Source organism: Rana temporaria, chromosome 1 (assembly GCF_905171775.1).
Source record: "Rana temporaria chromosome 1, aRanTem1.1, whole genome shotgun sequence".
NCBI classification, from domain to species: Eukaryota; Metazoa; Chordata; class Amphibia; order Anura; family Ranidae; genus Rana; species Rana temporaria.
The window spans coordinates 635,062,992-635,088,017 of NC_053489.1; the positions used below are offsets into that span (position 1 = coordinate 635,062,992).

Genomic DNA, 25,026 nt, shown 5'->3' on the forward strand with positions numbered 1-25,026 from the left:
GGAACCCATTTAGTTAATAGGGATGGAGTAACAGAGGTACGATGACAGGTGGAGTGGGCATAGGCTCTGCAAGTCCCTCCTAATGCAACACATACACCTGTTCAAGTGTGTAGAACAAGGGATAATATCTTTAGAAGAACTTTACATATAACACTACACATAAGTGGCTCATCTCTGAGTTAATGAATGAATGAGAAACTTATATAGCGCGACACATGCGAACTGAATCGCCTCTGGGCGCTTGATGTACCTGTCTCCTTTGATATCAAAAGAGATGAGTTTTGATCTTTTTCCTGAAGGCTAAGTGGTTTTCCTCCAACCGAACGCTGGTTGGTAAAGCGTTCCATAGTCTGGGACCTTGGACCGCAAATCTTCTTTCTCCTTTGGACTTGTAGTTGGCTTTCGGTATCTGAAGAAGATTTTGATTGGTGGATCGCAGAACGCGATTGGGATTATGGGCTTTTATTTTTTCGCATAGATAATGGGGAGCATTCCCATGGATACATCTATGAGTTAGACAGAGTGCTTTAAAAGTGATTCTGTCTTTTACTGGCAACCAGTGAAGGGTTCTCAGTGAAGGTGAAATAGATTCCCAGGGTTTTTTCCCAGTGACAAGTCTGGCGGCCGTGTTTTGAACGACTTGCAGACGAGCGATTTGGTACTTTGGGAGTCCGAGGTAAAGGGCATTCGCATAGTCCAGCCTGGAGTTCACAATTGATCCCACTACGACTGCTATGTCTTCTTTGGGAATAAAAGGGGTCAGTCTACGTAGTAGGCGCAGCAGATGGTGAGAACCGCTGACTACAGACCCTATTTGTGCGTCCATTGTCATGTTGGAGTCGAAGATGACCCCGAGACTTTTGACTTTGGCGCTAGGGTAGATGATTTTGCCCAGAATGGGCGGGGGTATCCACGGTGTTGCATGTTGATCCGTCCGTTTAGCGTGAAACAGGAGAAGTTCTGTTTTTGCTCCGTTGAGTTTAAGGTAACTCTTTGTCATCCAGTTCTCTATCAAAGAGAGACATGTCTCTAGATTGAGGTGGTGATCCTTTCTATTGCAAATGCGGAAATATAGTTGCGTGTCATCTGCATATGAGTGATAGAGCATTTTTTGGCTGCTGATGATTTCAAAAAGAGGACGAAGATAGATGTTGAATAACACCGGCGACAGAGGTATTCCTTGAGGGACTCCGCACGATACTGTGCGTTTCTCAGAAGTGAAGGGTCCTAACTTCACTGTTTGAGATCGGTTTTCCAAAAAAGAGGAGAACCAAGATAAATCGCCCTCTGCGACTCTGGCTACTTCAGTTAGCCGTGTCAATAATAGTTTGTGGTCTACCGTGTCAAAAGCTGCGCTTAGGTCCAACAGAACCAGAAGACAAGATTCTCCCTCGTCTGCGGCCTCGAGAGCGTCGTCCCATATTTTGAGCAATGCTGTTTCCGTCCCGTGTCCGGGACGGAAGCCAGATTGGAATGGATCAAGTAGGTTGTGGGTATCTAGATGCTGTTGCAGCTGTTGCACCACTACTTTTTCCATTACCTTTGAGAGTACATTTAGGCATGTTATGGGACGGCTGTGGAGTGGGTCCTTGGGGTCCAGTGTGGGTTTCTTCAAGATGGGTTGGATTATGCCCTCTTTCAACTTAGAGGGCACTATGCCCTCCTTGAAAGATTGGTTTATAAGCTGCGTGATAGGAGGTGCCAGGATGTCGGCGCATTCCTTCAGCAGTTTAGTGGGGATGATATCATTCGGTCCTGTGCCGTTACGCAAAGCACCGATGATATTCTTTGTGGCATGGATAGAGATGGGTTCCAGCGTGAACTTACCTGATTGTGGTGGATTGTTGTGGGTATTGTGTGAACAATTGCGGGGGGAGTTAAGGGGGGTATTGTTTTGCTGAATGCTTTCTCGGATTTCCCCAATTTTATTAATGAAGTAATCCGATAAATCATTGCAAAATTCTTGGGAGTCAGAGTTGGGGACTTCAAGACAACCTGGATTCATGGTCTGAGAGACCAGCTTGAAGAGTTCGCGGGGGCGGTTGAGGGCACTGTTGATAGCCTTGGAAAAAAAAAAATTCTTGGCTTTGAAGATTTTTGTGGTATTTTGTTGATATTGCTTTGTAGAGGGAGAGGTTTTCCTCTGAGGAGCTTCTTTTCCAGGCGGCTTCCGCCCTTCTGCGTTCTTGCTTCAGTAGCGCCAGTTGGTTGTTGAACCAGCTGGAGGAATTTTTTCCGATGCAAGTTTTACGTTTCGGCGCTATTAAGTCAGCAGACTGTAATTGGGCTGCATTTATGAAATCCAGCGTTTCTTCGGCCGTTTGGTGCGGCTGAATTGTTTTTATTTTTTCCCTTAACGTGGTTTTGAAGAGTTCCGAGTGGAGCTTCTTCTGACATCTAGTCCAGTGTGTTGTCACTGGTTTTGATGTTTTTGTTAAGGGGGGGATTTCTGAAATAATGAATTTAATTGCATGGTGATCAGTCCATGGCAACGGTTCATTTTCCAAGATTTTTATTTCCAGATTTTGTCTGAAAATAAGATCGAGTGTGTGACCTGAAGCATGTGTGGGCCCACATACTAGTTGTTGTAGCCCTAATCCTTCCAGTTGGTCAATGCAGGCGTCGGCAACGGGGTCTTGTGAGGAGTTGGCCCAGAGGTTGAAATCCCTGAGTAGCAAAAAGTGTTTGCCGTTAAGGGTATAGGTGGAGATAAAGTCCGTCAATGATAGTAACAGCTGCGATTTTGGACCGGGTGGTCTATAGCAGAGTAGAATCCGTACGGTTTCCTGGGAATTTATTTGCAGTTGTAGAGTAAGGGCTTCCATGAACGGAAGGCGGTTCTGGAGGACTGGTTTGGTGATCGCAAGATGAATCTTATGGATCACCACCAGGCCTCCTCCTCTTTGCCCTATTCTGTTTTCCATTATGATACGATAGTTCTCTGGCACCAGTTCACTTAGAAAGGTGTTACAGTCGGCTGTGAGCCAGCTCTCTGTAATAAAGAGGCAGTCTAAATTGTATTGTAGAATGAAATCATGGATTTCTAGTCTGTGTTTTACTGCCGATCTTGTGTTGATTAACGCACATGATATGGGCTTAGGCTGAGGTAAACGGCGGAGATTTTTGATAGTCGATCGTCGATCGACCCTCAATAATCGCTCAATTATTAGGGCTTTTTTGGCGATGGCTGGTAATACTGCGGCAAAACGCCTCAGATCCCAAATGGTTTCTGCAGAATATTGCAGATTGACCATGTTTGCGAACCACAAGGGGGGGGGGGGGGATTTTCAAGGATTGACTGAATCCTATATCCTGACTTGGTCCAGAGGAAGGCAAAAAAAACCCTGGCCGAGCTGTGCCAATATACTGTGACAGGGTAAAAAATTCCTTCCTGACCCCTTTAAGAGGCGATCGGGCGCACCCTGGATCAAGTTCTAATAGTATTGAGAAGGGGAGAGTGTGGCTGGGTGTAGCAAGATGGCCGCCGACCTGGCAGTGGGGGCCAGGCAGGTGGCTATCAAGATAGGGTGGATTGGTGCTGCTGTGGAGGACAGGGTCGATAGCAGGGAAAAAGGGTCCTCTTCAGGGGTAGGGGGGGCTTTTCTGGGCCCTTTGGGCAGTTAGTGGAAGGTTCTGAGGGAGTAGAAGCGGTGCGCCGCTAGGCCGCAGATGAAGCCGCGGCCTTTCCTAGATCGCGGCTGCCGCAGATTGTAACAGGCCGGCACGGACGCCTGAAAAAGGCGGAGATTGAGCCGGAGAGGTGGCGGAGGGATGCCTAAGGTAGTGGTAATGTGGGGGGACCGGAGAGGGATGTCTCTGGGAGCGAGGGAAAGCCGGGGGAAGCCAGATGGGGCAGTCTATCTGGGCGGAAAAAGCCGCGGCTTATCCTTAAAAGGACGGCCGCAACTCGTCTCCGGACCGGACTGAGGATCAGAAAAGATGGAGGAGGATGGGGGAAAAAGAACACCTGCCTAGCTGTCTGCTGTCTGGAGGGAGCGTGCGAGGAGGAAGGAGTACTGGAGGTCAGGTGAGAGGGGCTCTCAGGCACACGTCCGTCTGCTGACTGTCTACAGGACTCTCGGCACGTCAGCTGTTTGTGGGAATGCACAAGGGATAAGTTAAGGGATAAGAGAAGTAGTTCTTCTGTACAAGGGGACAATCCACAGACCAGTCTTGCAGCAGTTTGGTGCTTTAGAGAACACACCAATCTACAGGCATAGACTCAGGACATCTAAGGACTGTTGAAGGATATACAGTATGGGCCAGATTCACAGACGAGATATGACGGCGTATCTCCTGATACACCGTCGTATCTCTTGTCCTATCTATGCGGCTGATTCATAGAATCAGTTACGCATAGATAGCCCTAAGATCCGACAGGTGTAATGGACTTACACTGTCGGATTTTAGGATGCAATACTTCGGCCGCTGCTGGGTGGAGTTTGCGTCGCTTTCCTGCGTCGGGTATGCAAATGAGCTTTTACGGCGATCCACAACGGTTTTCGCGTTCGTTACGTCGTCGCTAGTAATTTTTTCCCGTCGCAAAGTTAAACCTGCTTTTACATGGCTTAACTTTAGACGAGCCATGTTAAAGTATGGCCGTCTTTCCCGCGTCGAATTTCAATTTTTTTGTTTTGCGTAAGACGTCCGGGAATACGAAAGTACGTTACGCACGTCGCCGTTCAAAAAAATGACGTCACTTCGCGCAAAGCACGGCGGGAATTTCAAAACGGAGCATGCGCAGTACGTCCGGCGCGGGAGCGCGCCTAATTTAAATGGCACACGCCCCATTTGAATTAGGCGGGCTTGCGCCGGACGCCGCCGCTGTAAGTTTACACGCAAGTGCTTGGTGAATCAGGCACTTGCGATGAAAAATTGCGGCGGTGTAACGTATAGACGATACGTTACGCCGCCGCATTTGTACCTGAATCTGGCCCTATATGTAGGTTCTTTTTTGTCAGGCACCAGCATGTAAAAAATATACACACTTGTTCCTTTGTAAATGGGTATAGTGCTACACAGCAATATTTCTGTTTAGAATTCTGCTTAGGCATATTGAAAGGGTTAAAAAAAAAACTAGGCACCAGCTTGGAGGCAGACCGCATTTTAAAGTTAGAACGCATTAACTTCCTCTAAAAGCTAAAGGATTATGAGAATGGAATGATTTTGTGATTCTAAATTCATCCACACAGGATTTGTTAAAAATATCTAATAGTCTTAAAATTAAAACACTATTTCACTGTCTTTTTTATGAAATCGACCATTTGGGCAGTGATTAATCAGTAAGCCATAATACTGTTATAACGCAATGAACTACTGTATCATACAGGCTTCATAAACTAATAAAGACGTAAAAAAAAAAAAAACACAAACAGTCTTATTCAATAGACAGTACAAAGAGCAAAACACGTGTGGTAAGCCATATTTATCACTTTACTGAAGCATGGCAGAATCTGAATGGTTCCTATGGGTATTGCACTTGAACCTGTCCACATATCACAAGCTTAAAGGGGTAGTAAAGGTTTGTTTTTATGTTTTTTAAATAACAAACATGTCATACTTACCTCCACTGTGCAGTTCCTTTTTTCACAGAGTGGCCCCCGATCCTCTTCTGGGGTCCCTCGGCGGCTGTCTCGGCTCCTCCCCGCAAGAGCTAACCCCCTTCTGGGAAGCGCTCTGCCAAGGGGTTTAGCTTGTAGGCGCGCTCCCGTGTGATACAGTGGTGGCCATGGCTGCCAAGTGTATCACGCGGACCCGCCCCCCGTGCGCCACATCATTGATTTCATTGACAGCAGCGGGAGCCAATGGCTGCGCTGCTATCAATCATCCAATGAAGAGCCAAGAACAGACGAGAAGAACGGGCCAAGAAGCCAGCGCCTTCACGATGTGGGACTTTCGAGGGCTCAGGTAAGTAAATGGGGTGGCTGGTGGGCTTGTAAGCATCGGATGTTTTTTCACCTTAATGCATAGGATGCATCAAGGTGAAAAAACAGGAAGCTTTACAACCCCTTTAAAGCCCAACTACACTCAGTTTATATCAGCTGAATACATTGCAGGTGGCATACACTTGCTCTGTGTGTGGAAGCAGTGGTCTCTCCACAGAGAATTAACAACCTCTCTGCTGAGTCAAAAGCTAGAGCTCTCCAATAAGCAGGGAGCATGCGCTTTTCTGATTGCAAACCTGTAAGACTCATCAAGAGGCATGTTTAATTTTTGCAGAGAGACCTCGGGCCAGATCCACGTAGATAGGTGTAATTTTAAGCAGGCGTAGCGTATCGTAATTACGCTACACCGCCGCAACTTTGAGAGGCAAGTGCTGTATTCACAAAGCACTTGCGTCTAAAGTTACGGCGGCATAGCGTAAATGTGCCGGCGTAAGCGCGCCTAAATCAAATGAGGAACAGGGGGGCGTGTTTTATGTAAACTATGCATCACCCCATGTAAATAATGCTTTTTTCGTACGGCGCATGCGCGCGCATGCTCAGTATCACGTCATATTTTCAAATTAAATTACACCCGCTCAATGCCTAGACGACGTGAACGTAATTTACGCAAAACCCTATCCACGAACGTTTTACGCAAACGACGAAAAATTTGACGCTGTCCCGACGTCCATACTTAACATTGCGTATGCCTCATTGACCCAGGGGTAACGTTACGCCGAAAAATGCCTTACGTAAACGACGCAAAAAAATGCGCCGGGCGGACGTACGTTTGAGAATCGGCGTATGTAGCTAATTTGCATACTCTACGCGGAAATCAACGGACGCGCCACCTAGTGGCCAGCGTAAATATGCACCTAAGATCCGACGGCGTACTAAGACGTACGTCAATCGGATCTAGCCCACATTCTGGCGTATCTTGTTTTGTGAATACAAAACAAATATACGCCGGAGCATCCTAGAAGTTACGCGGCGTATCAATAGATACGCCAACGTAACTTCTTTGTGGATCTGGCCCCTCATCTTCCACACAGAGAAGACACATTTCGTTTTGATGCAACTGGAACGTTACTAAACCCAGGACCCTGTATTCACTATATCTGGTCTTCCACAGTACACAGAAAATTGAAATGCAATTATTTTAGAAAATCTAAACTGCTAAATACAGCGCATTGAAAAAGTATTCAATGGCCAATGGCCTTTAGAAGTCACCTAATTAGTAAATGGAGTCCACCTGTGTGTAATTTAATATCAATATAAATACAGCTGTTCTGTGAAGCCCTCAGAGGCTAGTTAAAGAACCTTAGTAAACAAACAGCATCAGGAAGGCCAATGAACACACCAGACAGGTCAGGGATAAAGTTGTGAAGAGGTTTAAAGCAGAATTAGGTTTTAAAAAAATATCCCAAGCTTTGAACATCTCACGGAGCACTGTTCAATCCATCATCGGGCATGGAAAGAGTATGGCACAACTGCAGACCTACCAAGACATGGCCGTCCACCTAAACTGACAGGCCGGGCAAGGAGAGCATTAATCAGAGAAGCAGCCAAGAGGTCCATGGTAACTCTGGAGGAGCTGCAGAGATACACAGCTCAGGTGAGAGAATCTGTCCACAGGACGACTATTAGTTGTGCTCTCCACAAATCTGGCCTTTATGGAAGTGTGGCAAGAAGAAAGTCATCATTAAAAAAAGCCATAAGAAGTGTACATCACCCTGAACACACCCTCCCCGCCGTGAAGTATGCTGGTGGCAGCACCATGTTGTGGGGATGCTTTTCTTCAGAAGGGACAGGGAAGCTGGTCAGAGTTGATGGGAAGATGGATGGAGCCAAATACAGGGAAATCTTAGAAGAAAACCTGTAAGGCCCCGTACACACGGTCGGACAAAACCGATGAGAATGGACCGAGGTTCAGTTTCATCGGTCCAAACCGACCGTGTGTATCGGTCTGTTTTCCTTCGGTCCAAAATGTTAAAACATGCTTTAAAATCGAACCGATGGACCACTGCCCGATCGGTCCAAACCGATGGTTAGTACAGAAAGCATCGGTTCAAAACCCGCGCATGCTCAGAATCAAGTCGACGCATGCTTGGAAGCATTGAACTTTGTTTTATTCAGCACATCGTGTGTTTGACGTCACCTCGTTCTGACCCGATCGGTTTTTGGAACGATGGTGTGTACGCACATCAGACCATCAGGCCACTTCAGCGGTGAACCGATGGAAATGGCACGTCGGACCATCCTCATCAGTTTGGAATGACCGTGTGTACGCGGCATTAGAGTCTGCAAAAGACATGAGACTGGGGCGGAGGTTCACCTTCCAGCAGGACAACGACTCTAAACATACAACCAGAGCTACAATGGAATGGTTTAGATCAAAGCATATTCATGTGTTGGAATGGCCCAGTCAAAGTCCAGACCTAAATCACATTGAGAATCTGTGGCAAGACTTGAAATTTTCTGATTGCAGTGCACACCACACCTTTTATATATTTATTTGTTAAATTTTGAAAAACCATTTATCATTTTCCTCCCACTACACAATTGCGTGCCACTTTGTGTTGGTCTATCACACAAAATCCCCCAAAAAATACATTAAAATTTTTTGGTTTAATAGGACAATATCTCATCAGCAGTTAGAGCAGCCTTGTAACTTCTATCAGTGTCTGGTTTAAGCTTGTAGGAGGAGTTTTCATTCTTCCCTGATTGTCATATGAGGCTGCAGAACCCCCTACCCTCTGTCTGAACAGTGCTCATTGGCCCTGTGCTGATCACATGCACTCTCCCAAGAAAAATCAAGAACTGGTTTGGGGACTGTGAAAGAAGGGGAGGATCAGAGAAGACAGGATCAAACAGCCCTTTTATACAAAGAGGATTAACTCCTTTGGTTCCACAGTGAGTATAACAAGCATGCTTTACTGCATATACACACTGATTTTACTGTTGTGGGTTTAGTGACATTTTAACTGATATTAACTAAGTTAACTAAGCTGCCCATAGACATAAGAGACTGTGTGCGACTGTATTTTAAGTATATGGCAGCACACACATAAACAGGAGCATCGCAAATGATTGTGTGCAAAGAGTATAAAATGTTATTTTTTTCTGCATATCTCCATACACAATATTTGTGTTTAACCACTTGCCGCCCGCCAATGACAGATTGACGGCGGGAAAGTGGTTGTAGAATCCTTACTGGACGTCATCGCGTGCGGCGCGCATGGGGGGGCGCGCATCGCGGCGATCGTTGTTGCAGGGTGTCAGCAACACCGATCTCGGTAAAGAGTCTCTCACGGAGACTCTTTACCACGTGATCAGCCGTGTCCAATCACGGCTGATCACGATGTAAACAGGAAGAGCCGTTGATGGCGCTTCCTCACTCGCGTCTGACAGACGCGAGTAGAGGAGAGACGATCGGCGGCTCTCCTGACAGGGGGGGGTTTGCGCTGATTGTTTATCAGCGCAGCCCCCCCTCGGATCGCCACACTGGACCACCAGGGAAGGGCAAAAAAAAGGGGCAAAAAAAAATCTGGGCAAAAAAAAAAAAGCATTAAAAAAAAGATGCTAATCAGTGCCCACAAATGGGCACTGGTTGGCAACATGGGTAAATCAGTGCCGCCCCACAGTGTCCATCAGTGCCACCCCACAGTGTCCATCAGTGCCACCCCACAGTGTCCATCAGTGCCACCCCACAGTGCCCATCCATGCCCAGTGCCCACCTATCAGTGCCCATCTGTGCCACCCATAAGTATCCATCAGTGCCACCCATAAGTGCCGCCCATGAGTGCCCATCTCTGCCGCCTATGAGTGCCCAGTGCCGCTCATGAGTGCCCATCAGTGCCGCCCATCAGTGCCGCCCATGAGTGCCCATCAGTGCCGCCTATGTGTGCCCATCAGTGCTGCCTATGTGTGCCCATCAGTGCAGCATAACAGTGCCGCTAATCAGTGCCACCTCATCTGTGCCCGTCAGTACTACCTCATCGATGCCCATCAGTGCCATCTCATCGGTGCCCATCAGTGCCGCCATATCAGTGCCCATAATTGAAAGAGAAAAAGTACTTATTTACAAAAGAATTAACAAAAAAATAAAAACATATTTTTTTAGTTGTTGCGCAAAAAAAAAAAAAAAACGCAGAGGTGATCAAATACCACCAAAAGAAAGCTCTATTTGTGGGGAAAAAAGGACGCCAATTTTGTTTGGGTACAGTGTAGCATGACCGCGCAATTGCCATTCAAAGTGCGACAGTGCTGAAAGCTGAAAATTGGCTTGGGCGGGAAGGTGCATAAGTGCCTGGTATGGAAGTGGTTAAGCACCACCGTATACCCGGGTACAGTTGCGCATTGCCATTTATGTCTAAGGGCTGCTGTACCCAGCACCCGGGCTGTGGCGAGCAGGGTGGAAAAAGTATATTTCAAGTGTATCAAAACAAAAGGTGTTCTCTGTGAGGAAGCAGTGGTCTCTTTGCAGAGATCCAACATGCCTCCTGATTAGTACTATAGCTTTGCAATCAGAAAAGTTCATATTTCCTGCTAATTGGAAAGCTTTAACCTTGACTCATTGTGCGTGTGCTGGACTTATGTGGTGAGGCCTCTGCTTCCACACAGGGATCAAGTATCCCTTTCTGCAGCAGGCTGGCAGGGGGCAGCCTTTTCTACTCAGGCTGTGGCTACTTTCTAAAGAACAAATCTATAAGACTTTGCACACATTTTATGAACCTTTAATGTATTTAGCTGATGTAAACTTACGTTTAAAGTGGAGTTCCACCCATTTTTTTATGTTTGTCTGTGCTGCATGCCCTAATCTCATAGTGTTCAGAATGGACAATTGTTATTTATTTTGTTGCTTGTAAATACCTTTATTTTGTAGTCCTTCATTACTTCCTCCTCCTTATTAGCCTAGGCTATTAAGTCACAAGGCTATTCGCAAGGGTTTCTGGGATAGGCATCATGTATCCCAGTAGTCCTTGCAAATAGCCTATTTGCATAGAGAAGGGGCGGGAACTTCCTCTGACACTCCCGTTGCTATGGAAACCTGACTGAAACCTATTACATTGCTTGTGCAGCACTGAGCATGTGCGAGATCTGCAAGGCTGAAATCCAGGAAGTCATACAGTCTGGCTTCATGATGCCCACACTTAAGATGGCCACTGTCTATTTCTAGATTATAAACTAACTAAATGCTCTAACAACCTAACAAAACGGACCTTAGTTTACAGACTAACTTTACTAGACTACATTAAGCTTGTGTATTACAGGGGTATTTATATTTAAAAAGTGAAATTGTGGGTGGAACTCCCCTTTAAGTTTAGTTGGCTTTAAGTTATTGATATGTGGACAGGTTTAGGATGTTGTCATTATCGACGCATTTTTAGAAATAGTAGGAAGAGGATAGTAGGGGATAGTAGGTGGAGGTTGCCAGATTCCCGCTTCTATGTGAGAGGAGGACTACTGTGCTGTGCAGCCACCATAAAAGCAGCCACAAGGACTGCAAGAACAGGGCTGGCTCTGTGTGGTTTTCTTCACTGACAATTTTCTTTTACAGGGACAGACTTTGCCTGCCACCCTGATGGAAGGACTGAAGGTCATGAACACTAGGATGTACTGTCCCCAGGCCCGTCACTACAGGACAAGCAAAACAAACAATTGCTTGGGGCCCCAAGCTGGCCTGGGGCCCCCAACTTCCCTATCCCAGGCTGTAGCGTGGCCGAGCTCCTTTTCCTTCCTCCTAGAGTCCTGTCAGTCCGGCCGGGTACCGTGCGTGGTACAGGAGATTCAGTTTCCGGTTCCCGGCCAGACTGACAGGAAGTGCATACTGAGTGCTCACTTCCCTTTCAGTCCGGCCGGGAACACAGGAAACTGAATCTCTTGTACCGTGCGGTACCTGGCCCAGCCCCGGCACTATCTGATAGGGGACCCATAATGATAGAACACCGGTCTAAGAGGAGGATGAGTAGCTCGGCCACGCTACAGCGGCAGCCTACAGGGAAGAAGGGGAGGTAAAAATACAACAACATAAGGACTGGGGGGGGGAGTAAGAACATGGGTGTAAAAAATTTGTGTAGCGCTAACGCATGTTTTGTGTGTGCTTGGGGCCCCCATTTTGCTTGGGGCCCCCAAATTCCTTCAAACGGCCCTGACTGTCCCTGCCCACCTCTATGCTACCTGCTCTTCAAGAAGGGGTCCTTTCACTTAAGAGCAAAATAAGGACTGTTACAGGTTCCTCATATATGTTTGGTTATTGTTCTGTTGTGGGAGTCAAAGTATTCCTCCTGTGGGAGCAATGCTTAGGCTCCAAAGTGTATGTTCCTAGCTACAAGGGACTTGTAGTTAAGGTTGTATGTTGAAGTGTACAGTGTAAATACCTGACAGAAATTTAAATATCTATTTTTGTATTTTTGTACGTTAATTATTTGTACTATAGCCCTGTCCAAGTTATTTATTTCCCCTATCCAACTTGTATCATGGGATGCCCTTGTTGAGCCCAGGAGTAATTTTTCAATTTTATTTTTCACAACTGGGGATTAGCTGTATTTTGGTGGGGGGGTGAGTTGCCAGTGCAGATAAATTTAAGCAGGCCTATGATGAGAGCTAGGCCTGTTTGTTTTGATCTGGGGGCAGGGGAGTGGTTTAGTGTAGCAGTAGGTGACTGACATGTACTTTAGCTCTTGGGTGCCTCCCCCTTTTTCTAGGGAGAATGTTCTAGAAAAGGGGCAGGGCAGAGAGCTGGAGTGACATGGGGTACTTGTGAGAAGCTCTGACCAATCCCCAACTAGGATTGGCAGGGGGCAGGCCTCCTACATATACCCATGGTAGGCCTGCTGGGGGGAGTTGTTGGCTGGGTGAACGGAAGCATTGTTAGACTGTAATGCCTGAGGGAACTTCCATCTGGGGGGGTGTACCTCAGGCGGAGGAGCTCGGGAGCTGGGAGGGAGCCTCTCCTTACATGGTCATGGAGAGGTGTCCTGGAACAGGGGCTGGAAGAGACAGTTGGTCCGCACGCCCGGAGTAAGTCCTTCAGGAAGGATCCAGGGCAGGTGTCAGTGAGTGAGAGCACAGTGGAGAGATCTGGAAGAGACATTTCAGGGGAGCTGGATGTAGAGCCAGAGGGAGAGACTGTGGAGATTGTGTCAAATCAATGTAGCCATGAGGGCGGGCAGGATTTGCAAGTCGGACTTTCTGGGATCAGTAGTCCATCACCATTTAATCTTCTCAAGTAAATGGTTGCTTCTATAAAGGGGTACTGCAGGCCCCGGCCTACAAAAGATTCTCAAGTAAATTAACTGGGATTTATTCAGAGTAAGGCCTATTCATGTTCTGATGGTGTGACAGGATTACTAAGACTGTGACAGGAAGTAGTGTGCTGGAGGGTGTTCACAACGCTGTATCCTGGCCTAGGCCAACAAGGCCCAGGCCTAGGGCATCACTTTGCAGGGGGGCAGCACGGAAAGAGTCCCCGCCAGCTTGCACTACACTGTTAGTGTAGTGCCAGTCTTATGGGGCAGACCGGGCTGAGAGACAAATTAGTCTAGCACCCCATAAAGCAACTGCACTGCTTCCGGTATGAGGGAGGCGGGCATTCCGCAACTGTGGGGGGGGGGGGGGGTGCTGCTTCTGCCTTTCTGAATTTTGACTGTCCTATCATCCTGGACCACAAAAATTCCTCACTGTGCTATATGTTTTCTGTTGCAGCATTGGCATGGTTATATCTTCTTAGTCTTTTCCATAAAATTATCAGAAACTTGTTAAAGTAGAACTATGGGCAACACTTTTTTTTCATTTTGGATAGAGTAAGGGGGGCTATAGCCCCTGTCGGTAAAATTTTTACCACCCCTGTCCCATTGCAGAGATTCCCCTTCACTTCCTGCTCCATAGCCAAACAGGTAGTGAGAGGAAATCTATGCAAATTAAGGTAATCCATTGCCTCCCCCCCCAGGCCCTCAGAACTAGTGTCCCCACTCAAAAATCTCAGGGCAGGTCTTAAACAGAAAAGGGGGTGGCCTTGACAGGAAGGGGTGGGTCATATTTAAATTAGGGGGTTCACAAGTTTAGTCAGGCCTAGGGCAGCACAAAACCTAAATACACTACTTGGGTGTTCATTGACTAAAGTGTGTGTGTCTAATGGATGTCTGCCAAGGGTGGAATGTGTGGATGTTGTAACTCGTAACAACCAAACGCTACATGTATAATTACACCTCCTGTTGTACATAGGATAAACAGTGACAATATTGCTAGAAATGTGACATTTACAAATTAAAAATACTTTAAACACTGGGCCAGATTCACAGAAAAAGTACGCCGGAGTATCTGCTGATACTCCGGCATACTTTCAAATTTGCCGCGTCGTATCTTTATTTTGAATTCACAAACAAAGATACGACGGCATTTGGCTAAGATCCGACAGGCGTACGGCTTCGTACGCCTTCGGATCTTAGGATACAATACTTTGGCGCCTGCTGGGTGGAGATCGCGTCGTTTTCCGCGTCGGCTAATTAGCTGTTTACGGCGATCCACGAAGGTACGCGCGTTCGTCGCATTCTCTTATGTCATCGCTAGTCGGCCTTTCCCGTTGCAAAGTTACGGCTGCTATTTAGGTGGTGTAAAAATAGACAGGCCATGTTAAAGGGGAGTTCCAGCCATTTGTATGTTTATTAAAAGTCAGCAGCAACAAAAAGTGTAGCTGCTGGCTTTTAATAAACAGGCACTTACCTGCTCCAGCGCTCCAGCGACGCGCCGGCCGGGGCTCCGCTCCTCTCCCCCCCTCCCCGGCCGGCGTCTTCATCTTCAGTGTGGGCACCCGGCCGTGACAGCTTTCGGCTTCACGGCCGGGCACCCACTGCGCATGCGCGAGCGGCGCGGCCCGGCGCCGCGCCGTGTAATTAGCCAGGAGATCGCCTAGGACCTGTGACGTGTCCTAGGCGATCGCCTACAGCAGCCACTTCCTGAAGGCGATTAAGCTTAGTCGCCTACAGGAAGGAGGAAGTGGGACAGGAAGTCTCACTCGTGTTGAAGCCCCCACTCCCCCCCAAAAAAAATGACATGCCAAATGTGGCATGTAAGGGGGAGAGGAGTGGGTTAAGAGGAAGTTCCAAATTTGGGTGGAACTCCTCTTTAAAGTATGGCCGTCGTTCCCGCGTCGTTTTTTTTCTTGCGTAAGTCGTCCGGGAATACGAAAGGACGTAACGCAAGTCGCCGTTCAAAATGTTACGTTGGGCGACGTCATTTCGCGCAAAGCACGGCGGTAAATTTCCAAACGGAGCATGCGCAGTACGTTCGGCGCGGGAAAGCGCCAAATTTAAATGATACACGCCCTATTTGAATTATGCGGGCTTGCGCCGGACGCATTTACGCTACGCCGCCGCAAGTTTACAGGCAAGTGCTTTGTGAATCAAGCACTTGCGCTGAAAACTTGCGGCGGTGTAACGTAAATGAGATACGTTACGCCGCCGCGCAGCTACGTGAATCTGGTCCACTGTTTATTAGGCGTAATACACCTATAAATCACTGCACCCAATTATCACCACCAAGGGCAATAATATATTGTAATTGAGAGCGAGAAGGGGAGGATGAATCTGTTACTGTATTTCCACTTCTGCTGTGTTGGATGAGATGTACTTCAGAGCGCATAAAATAATCTCACCTACTACACCCCTATTCCATTACTAACGTGCAAATATCATTAAACTCATTATTTTCAAATGAATAATAGGCAGCAGTGTCTGACATTTAAAGTGAACCTGTGGCCAGGGTATAAACATTGAAGTAGTTACATATTCTTAACAAGCAGTAAATGAGTTTAAGTACCTTGTTTTGCTAGTTATGTAACTAATTATTTCTTTCACAATGAATTCCTCATAAATCTAAATGACTTACCAATGCAGGAGCATTCACAACAGATAAATTATAACCGTATAAGAAGGATGACCCCAGGGCACCAACCAGAGAAGCCATTATAAGCTGCCATGTGAAATCCTATAACAAAAAAAAAAAGTATATAAATATACATATATATATATATATATATATATATATATATATATATATATATCAGTACCACATACTATATATGATCCATCAGTGTGGGTGGGTTTCATTTCTGCTGTCATCTTGTATTTGCATTGAACTGCTCAAGTGAGATATAAAAGCGAAAAATGGTAGTGTAAAGTGTGGCACGGTTGAATTGGGCAAAACATTGGAGCCATTCAATAACCCAGATAGCAAGCAATTGTGCTGCAAACTTGAAAATGATTTTCATGCTTTTATTAAAGAGGAACATTGATATACTGGTATATCCTTGCACCTAATTTTGAATTTGCACTTTGTTTTGTTTACACTATCAGCACTTTTTAACCACTTCAATACTGGGCATTTTCACCCCCTTCCTACCCAGTCCAATTTTAAGCTTTCAGCACGGTTACGCTTTGAATGACAATTGCGTGGTCGTGCGACGTGGCTCCCAAACAAAATTAACGTCCTATTTTTCCACAAATAGAGCTTTATTTTGGTGGTATTTGATCATCTCTGTGGTTTTCATTTTTTGCGCAAATAAACAAAAAAAGACTGACAATTTTGAAAAAAACACAAAGGGCCAGATCCACAAAGGGCCAGATCCACAAAGAGCGGCGCTTCTTTATGGCCGGCGTAGTGTATCTCAGATACACTACGCCGCCGTAAGTTACCGCGTATTTCCCGTATTCTCAAAGAATTTGCGCCGTAGTTTAACTGTGTCGGCGTAAGGGCGTGCAATTCAAATGGATGAGATGGGGGCATGTTTTATGGTAATACGTCTCGACCCAACGTAAATGAAATTTTTTCTGAACGGCGCATGCACTGTCCGTGGGGGTATCCCAGTGCGCATGCTCAAAATGAACCCGCAACAAGTCAATGTTTACGACGTGAACGTCATTCTACGCAAAGCCCTATTCGCGAACGACTTACGCAAACGACGTAAAATTTTCAAAATTCGACGCGGGAACGACATCCATACTTAACATTAGCTGTGCCTCATATAGCAGGGGTAACGTTACGCCGAAAAAAGCCTTACGGAAACGACGTAAAAAAAATCGCCGGCCAGCCGTACGTTTGTGGATCGCCGTATCTAGCTAATTTGCATACTCAACGCGGAAATCGACGGAAACGCCACCTAGCGGCCAGCGTAAATATGCACCTTAGATCCGACGGCGTACTAAGACGTACGCCAGTCGGATCTAGCCCAGCTTCAGGCGTATCTTGTTTTGTGGATACAAAACAAAGATACGCCGGAGCAACCTAGCAGTTACGCGGCGTATCAATAGATACGCCAGCGTAACTGCTTCGTGGATCTGGCCCAATATTTTTACTTTTTGCTATAATAAATATCCCATTTTTTTTTTTTAAAACAATTTTTTTTCTCAGTTTACGCCGATACGTATTCTTCTACATATTTTTGGTAAAAAACGCAAAAGGCGAAGTGGTTAAGGATGGTTGCCACCTCATTACATGTATTGTTTGTTTATGTTCAATGTTTTGGGTTTAATTTGATGATTATGAATTCCAGCATTTCATTGATGCACACTACTATATGTATGTAGAATTTTGCGCTGTCACTTTTTATACCTGCATATAAGGTTGGCTAATTACCTTATTTTGTGCTAGCTGCTTTCTTTACTTGTTTGGCACGCTCACTCATATTATTACATATCAATCTGCAATCCATGCATGGTCCTACTTGGCTTAATGTTCAGAGCTTTGGTACACTACCTGCTATCCCATAATCCTATCTAGTGCTTTTCTATTGGCTGATAAAGCCATCTAAGAAATATAAATTACAGCTCTGTGACATTCTGCACCTCAATCCTAGTACAAAATGTACATGGTGCCAATCTACTTTGTTCACAACTAGTGAAGTTTTTTATGAATCTTAAAGCCCCATACCAGGCCTAAAAAACACTTACCCTTGCAGTGCCCCCCACTGCATGGGTTAAAGGGTTTGTAAAGAAAACATTTTTTTTTTTTTTTAAATAACAAACATGTTATACTACCTCCTCTGTGCAGCTCGTTTTGCACAGAGTGGCCCCAATCCACATCTTCTGAGGTCCCTTGGCGGCTGTCACTGGTCCTCCCCGCAAGAACTCCACACATTCATGCAAGCTCCCTCGCATTGTGTGGAGTCCTTGCGGGCGCTGCATTACTCGGCCCCGCCCCTCGGCGCGCCGCATCATTGGATGCATTAAGGTGAAAAAACTTTTACCTTTATAACCCCTTTAAGTTCTTATTAGGTTTAAAGGAAGAGGAGTAATGCATAATACATACATTTTCCTTGCTCTAGCAGACTTCCTCCATCTGTGTGACCACCCCTCTGAAACCACTGGCTGGCAGTCACAGGCTGGTGTCATCAAGTACACCACTGATAGTCTGCTCAAATTTTTGTGGTCAACTGACCATCACACTTACATTATATGGCCAACAACATACCTCTCAACATTTTGAGATGGGAATGAGGGACACCTACTAACAAACGTATGTAGGCATAGGACACGTCCCCTGCCACACCTCCTTAAAAGAGAATTCACAAAAAAATATTAATTTAAATGCACAATGACTTTTTTTTGCCACTATTATTCCTTTATATTGGCTTTTAAAATGTACAAATGCAGCAATTTAGAAATTGGATTAAAGGTTTAGCACTGGGAAACAATTTTTGAAAGATATACATTTTTGCCTGGATTCACGTAGAGCGGCGTATATTTGTATATGCGCTACGCCGACCTAACATTGAGAGGCAAGAACAGTATTCACAAAGCACTCGCTCCCAACGTTGCGCCTAATTCAAAGTAGGAAGGAAGTGGGCGTGATCCATTTAAATGAAGCTTGACCCCATGCAAATGATGGACCGAACTAACGGCGCATGAGCGTGCATGCTCAGAATCACGTCAAATTTACTCCCTAAGATACGACGGCTCAATGCCTACGACGTGAACGTAACCTACGCCCAGCCCCATTCACGTACGACGTACGTAAACTACGTAAAATACGACGGCTGTTCCGACGTCCATACCTTTGCATGGGATGCGCCCCCTTATATGTGGAATAACTTTACGTCGGACGTACGCCTTACATAAACGGCGTAGATTACTGCGACGGGCGCAAGTAAGTTCGTGAATCGGCGTATCTAGGTCATTTACATATTCGACGCGTAAATCAATGGAAGAGCCCCTTGTGGCCAGCGTAAATATGCGCCCAAGATACGACGGCGTAGGAAACTTACGTCGGTCGGAGGAAGCCAAATTTCAGGCGTATCTTACTTGCAGAATCAGGAGCAGAGATACGACGGCGCATCCGTGCACTTATGCGGCGTATCAGTAGATACGTCGATGTTAGTCTTTCTGAATCTGGGCCTTTATATACATCTATATAGATCAGACCAAAATGAGGGACAGATGAGGGGGAAGAGGGACAGAGGTGCATTGCTCGAAATCAGGGACAGTCCCTTGAAATCAGGGACAGTTGGGAGCTATGCCAACAATATCTGGACATCTCTTCAAAAAATTTAGTTCAGGTGTTGCCAGTGGAGAGAACTATTGATACTACAGGGAACAAAGTCATTTTAGAAAATTGTGCACTTCCAGCCTTGTGGTAAGAGTCGGTTTACACTAGGGTGACACAACTTCCAGCACGACTTTCAGAGGCGACTCCGACACGACTTGAGCATGAACCACAGGGCGATCTGGGGCGATTTACAACACGACTTTAAGTCGTCTCCAGGACAGGAGACTTTCCAGTGGCCAATCAAACAACAATCAGCTCTAGGGAGGGGGGGGAGAGGTTTGCCTGAGAAATGTATGTTATCTTCCTGGAAAGTCGCTTCAGTTAAGACAGTGATCAGACTTGGATCAGACTTGGAGGCGACGTCCATTGAAATCAATGGGTACAAATCGCCTACAAGTCGGATTGAAGTAGTACAGGAACTTCTTTTGAAGTCTGAGTGACTCGAGTCGTGTGTATTAACACCGCTCCCATTCACTTGCATTGTTTTTCTCGACAGCGCGACTTGGGACGACTTGAGGCGACTTCAAGTCGGATCCCAAGTCGCCCCAGTGTGAACCGACTCTTATAGTTAGGAGAAGGCCTTTTTTTCTGCTCCAGCATGACGCTGCCTCTGTGCAGAAAGACAGGAATTCGAGTGTCCTGAGATCTGATCTCAACTCTACTGGACAATGTTCAGATGAACTGGAAAGCCAGGTCTTTTTGTACAACACTCAACATCAGCACCAATAGAGTGTTGGGCAGGAGGTGTAAGAACAGTCTCTATAACGTTCCAGTCGTCACCAGATACATGATATGACCCAACACATTATTTGGTTAAATGGTCACAGATTTCCACAGACACACTTTAAAATCTTGTGGAAATGCTTCTAGAACAGTGGAAGCTGTTATAGCTGCAAAAGGGCGGGCAACTACATGTTAATGCCATGGTTTTGGAATGGGATGTCCAACAAGTTCATATACATGTAACAAGTGAAATATTTGCGCTGTAAAGTGTTATACAAATTAATGTGTGTGTGCATATAACCACATACATATACAAGTACAAAAAATGGGTGGGGAAAGTCCAAAAAAGGGGGAGTGACACTAATATACCAGTAAACAATATTGTTGAATAGTCATTAATCGAGGGCACAGTGCTGAAGAGGTCCAGGTACAACAAAATCCAACCATGTAGGGGTGCAGTTCATCAATACTTTATCCAATCAATAACGTTGTGAAGTGAAAAATGTTGAAAAACACAACAACAATAAAAAAAATAAAAAAATATATATAAAAATAGAAATAAAAATAAATATAAAAATAAAAATAAGAATAAGGGTCAAAGTATTTCAGAAGAAGGAGGCCTTGTATCCAAAAAGGGTGAAAGATAGAGAGTGAGCCGTAACCAAGATCTCATATATGCACCTCTAGTGATCCCAGCAGCTCACCTCTAATCTGGCAAGCTGGATTAAATCAGCCTGATCCTGATGGGTGTGGTCCGTTGTTGAATATCACATACGGGTCTCCATAAAGTGTATTACATGAAAAAGTAAAAGGAGTAGAAACCAAATGGTGTGATAACGTCACAGAGAGGGATAGCAATGTCTTCTGATTTAAACCAGTGGAGATGCACTCACATGTGGGTGAAAAAACTGGGGCTCTTATCCACGAACGCCGAGCTCGTCAGTCCCTCCTTCCTCTCCCTTACTGATTCTCCAGGGTTAGGAGTCCCGTGTCCCCAATGGTTCACGAGTCGGCTCTTGTTATGTATGAGGATCTCGGTGGTGTATGTGGGGTAAGAGAGAAGGACAAGCCTGATCGTGTGATATCATCAACAATAAACAAAAACCCCCCAGGAATGCCCAGGTAGTAATGCACTCACATGAACAATATAACATAAAAGACCTTCCTCCACGAGTGCGGACTCGCAATAAATCTGTGCCTCCAACACTTCCCCTCTATCTGTGGCTCAGTCCGGACACTCAGATGTGGCAGTCATACATGGGGGGAAGTGGAATGGACAACCACAGCGTAGCCCAGTCAGACGTGAAAAGTTTATTATAAAAGCACTTAAAAACTCACATTTAAAATCGAAATTGCTGCATCAATCCGACGAGTGGCGAACTCGTATATCCAGTGGTCGGATGCTGGAGTGTGTCAAGCCCTCCAATCCCGACGCGTATCGTCAACATGTGACTTCATCCCCTGACGTTTGGCGTTCGTGGATAAGAGCCCCAGTTTTTTCACCCACATGTGAGTGCATCTCCACTGGTTTAAATCAGAAGACATTGCTATCCCTCTCTGTGACGTTATCACACCATTTGGTTTCTACTCCTTTTACTTTTTCATGTAATACACTTTATGGAGACCCGTATGTGATATTCAACAACGGACCACACCCATCAGGATCAGGCTGATTTAATCCAGCTTGCCAGATTAGAGGTGAGCTGCTGGGATCACTAGAGGTGCATATATGAGATCTTGGTTACGGCTCACTCTCTATCTTTCACCCTTTTTGGATACAAGGCCTCCTTCTTCTGAAATACTTTGACCCTTATTCTTATTTTTATTTTTATTTTTATATTTATTTTTATTTCTATTTTTATATATTTTTTTTTTATTTTTTTTATTGTTGTTGTGTTTTTCAACATTTTTCACTTCACAACATTATTGATTGGATAAAGTATTGATGAACTGCACCCCTACATGGTTGGATTTTGTTGTACCTGGACCTCTTCAGCACTGTGCCCTCGATTAATGACTATTCAACAATATTGTTTACTGGTATATTAGTGTCACTCCCCCTTTTTTGGACTTTCCCCACCCATTTTTTGTACTTGTATATGTATGTGGTTATATGCACACACACATTAATTTGTATAACACTTTACAGCGCAAATATTTCACTTGTTACAATTATCACTTTTTGTCTATCGAGGTAGACCTCTTTTTTATTTGCAGCAGTATCCCCACTTTTCACTTGTCCCCTCACTCTAGACAGCGCAGGAGTTCACTTCACCTAAAGTTCATATACATGTTAAGCCAGCCGTAGATTGTTCGATGCAAACCATGTATGGGCAGGCTGAATGTACCTAAGCAAATCGATTGAGCAACTTGGGTACAACCAGCCTGCCGGATTTTACATTTGATTATCACTAGTGACTGCTTAAGCCACTATCAACACAGCCACTATCAACAATCAGTGTGTTGTCTCGGCAGGGACGACATCTCCTGACCCCCCACCCCTCCCGCCGGGAGAACACATCGGCTCAGCGGGAGGGATTCCCCTGTCGACACTGTCTGCACTATCTCCCGTGTTTGCGAGAAAGAAATTTGCACCACCCTATGGCTGGCCTAATGCTCAAGTGTCCAAGATTTTTGGACATACAGTGGCCTAACAAGCAAGGAAGTTGTACTCCTTATTCACTCCATATACCTGCATTGTGCCTAGGATATAGAATACACTGGTGCCCTTCTGGTGTCCAAATGGCATAATGTTTTGAGCTGGTGTCCCACTTAATGTAGAAGGCAATACAGAAGTATATTACGGCAGCATGTGTCTTCTATGTTCACAGATTTTTGTTTTCTAGCTCGTATATCTTTCTAGAAAGGAGGGGTCAGAGTATCATTCCACTCAACTGTCCTGGATTTCGAGGGACTGTCCATGATTTGGAATAAAGTCCCTCTCTCCTCCTCATTTGTCCCTCATTTTGGTCTGATCTATATAGATATATATAAAATACACTCTTTATCTTTCAAAAAGTGTTTCCCAGCGCTAAACCTTTCATCCAATTTCTAAATCGCAGCATTTGTACATTTTAAAGCCAATATAAAGGAATAGTAGTGGTAAAAAAAAGTCCTTGTGGATTGAATTAACCTTTTTTGGGTTATTTCTCCTTTAACCTCCCTGGCGGTATAATTCTGTCAGATTTTATGTGCTGAAAGCGGTACAATTATTTTGCATAGAAATTTGGCGTTTTATATTTTAGGCCTGCAATTCTTATGCCGTGTACACATGACTGTTTTTCGGGTTCTTAAAAAATTAAGTTTTTAAGGGTCTAGAAAAAGCTATTTTGAACCCGATCATTAAAACGGCCTTGCCTACACACGATCGTGAAAAGAAAATGCTCTAGCAAAGCACGGTGACGTACAACACATACCACGGCACTATAAAGGGGAAGTTCCATGCGGATGGCGCCACCCTTTGGGCTGCTTTAGCTGATTTCACGTTAGTAAAAGACGATTCACGCTTTTCAGTCTGTTACTGCGTGATGAATGTGCTTACCCCATTACGAACGCTAGTTTTACCAGAACGAGCGCTCTCGTCTCATAACTTGCTTCTGAGCATGCGCAGGTTTTTCACGTCGTTAAATCCCACACACGACCATTTTTTACAACCTTAAAAACGACAACATTAAAAACATTGTGAAAAAATAGAGCATGTTCGAAATTTTTAATGCCCATTTTTTAGATTGTGAAAAATGATCTGGAGCCCACACACGATCGTTTTTAATGACATTAAAAAAAAAGTCATTTTTTAGAACCCGAAAAACGGCCGTGTGTAGGCGGCATCAGGAATAACTCACTTAAATCTGTCCAAACAAGAGTCTAGTAAACATCCCGAGTATGATAAAGTTTGAAACACAAAATCATAAATTATAATATAATAAATAACTATAAATAATTATATATAGAAGGGTGCAAACGAAAACGGCCTAAGGTTGCACTTCCGGCGCCAAAGGACTAAGTAACTCAACCCGAGTGTGTTAGAGGTGGAGACAAACAGATGTGGATAGTAAAAGCAAAGTATGCTGTGAGAAAGTTATGCCGGTGATGTCAGATGGCATAAACTTTGTGAGCAGCTATTTTTTAAAAAGGTAAAAACCTTTTCCAAGTATATAACTAGTAGAATCAATAAACGTGAACAGGTGTTCAAACTGATAAAAACAGCGCTAATATGTGGATAATCATCCAAATAAATAAATAAAGTGGTGAAACCTGAATGGTACTGATGGTGTGGAGGGTGATCTATAGCTGGTATAAGTGCACCTGGCACCAGATACTGCACCAATAATGTGGATGAGTCCCAAACAATTAATGGGATGTGTGCTTACCACAAAACAAACCTTCAGATCAAACTGGTACTATAAGGGTTAACACTCGAGCAGAGTCATATGTGGAGACAAAAAAAACAATAGCATAATCATGGTATAGTATTGTCTACACAACAGCCCATTTGCCAGGTTGGATGACAGGTCCCCAGTGTGTGCCCGTACAGTGATTGTGAATGATAGAAACCAATAAAAAAACGAGTTCACCGCCTCTCACTGGCGTCCTCCCGTCCACAGGGGCCGCGCTGGTGCTGCGGATGCGATGGTAAGCTGTGTCCTGGATACGATTGGATGGCCGTGGAACGCAGTGGAACGCACGTAGACTTCCTGTGTAGCGCTGTGTAGCCACGCCCTGACGCGTTTCGTCACTTCCGACTTCAACTGAGGGCGTGGCTACGTGGCGCCGTCAATATCCCTTTATACCCATGTAGCTGTCGGCTATTGGATGAGTCATCACTGCCTGTTGGATC

The 25,026-nt window shown here is 45.2% G+C and overlaps 1 protein-coding gene across 1 annotated transcript in view; it reads right to left on the reverse strand.

Annotated features, from left to right (window-relative positions):
- The window catches only part of SLC2A9 (solute carrier family 2 member 9), a 469,231-nt gene that overhangs the window by 408,929 nt on the left and 35,276 nt on the right, over nucleotides 1-25,026 (reverse strand). The window contains exon 3 of the mRNA XM_040335426.1: nucleotides 15,813-15,911. Coding sequence (XP_040191360.1) covers nucleotides 15,813-15,911 — 99 coding nt within the window. The remainder of the gene's footprint in view (nucleotides 1-15,812; nucleotides 15,912-25,026) is intronic.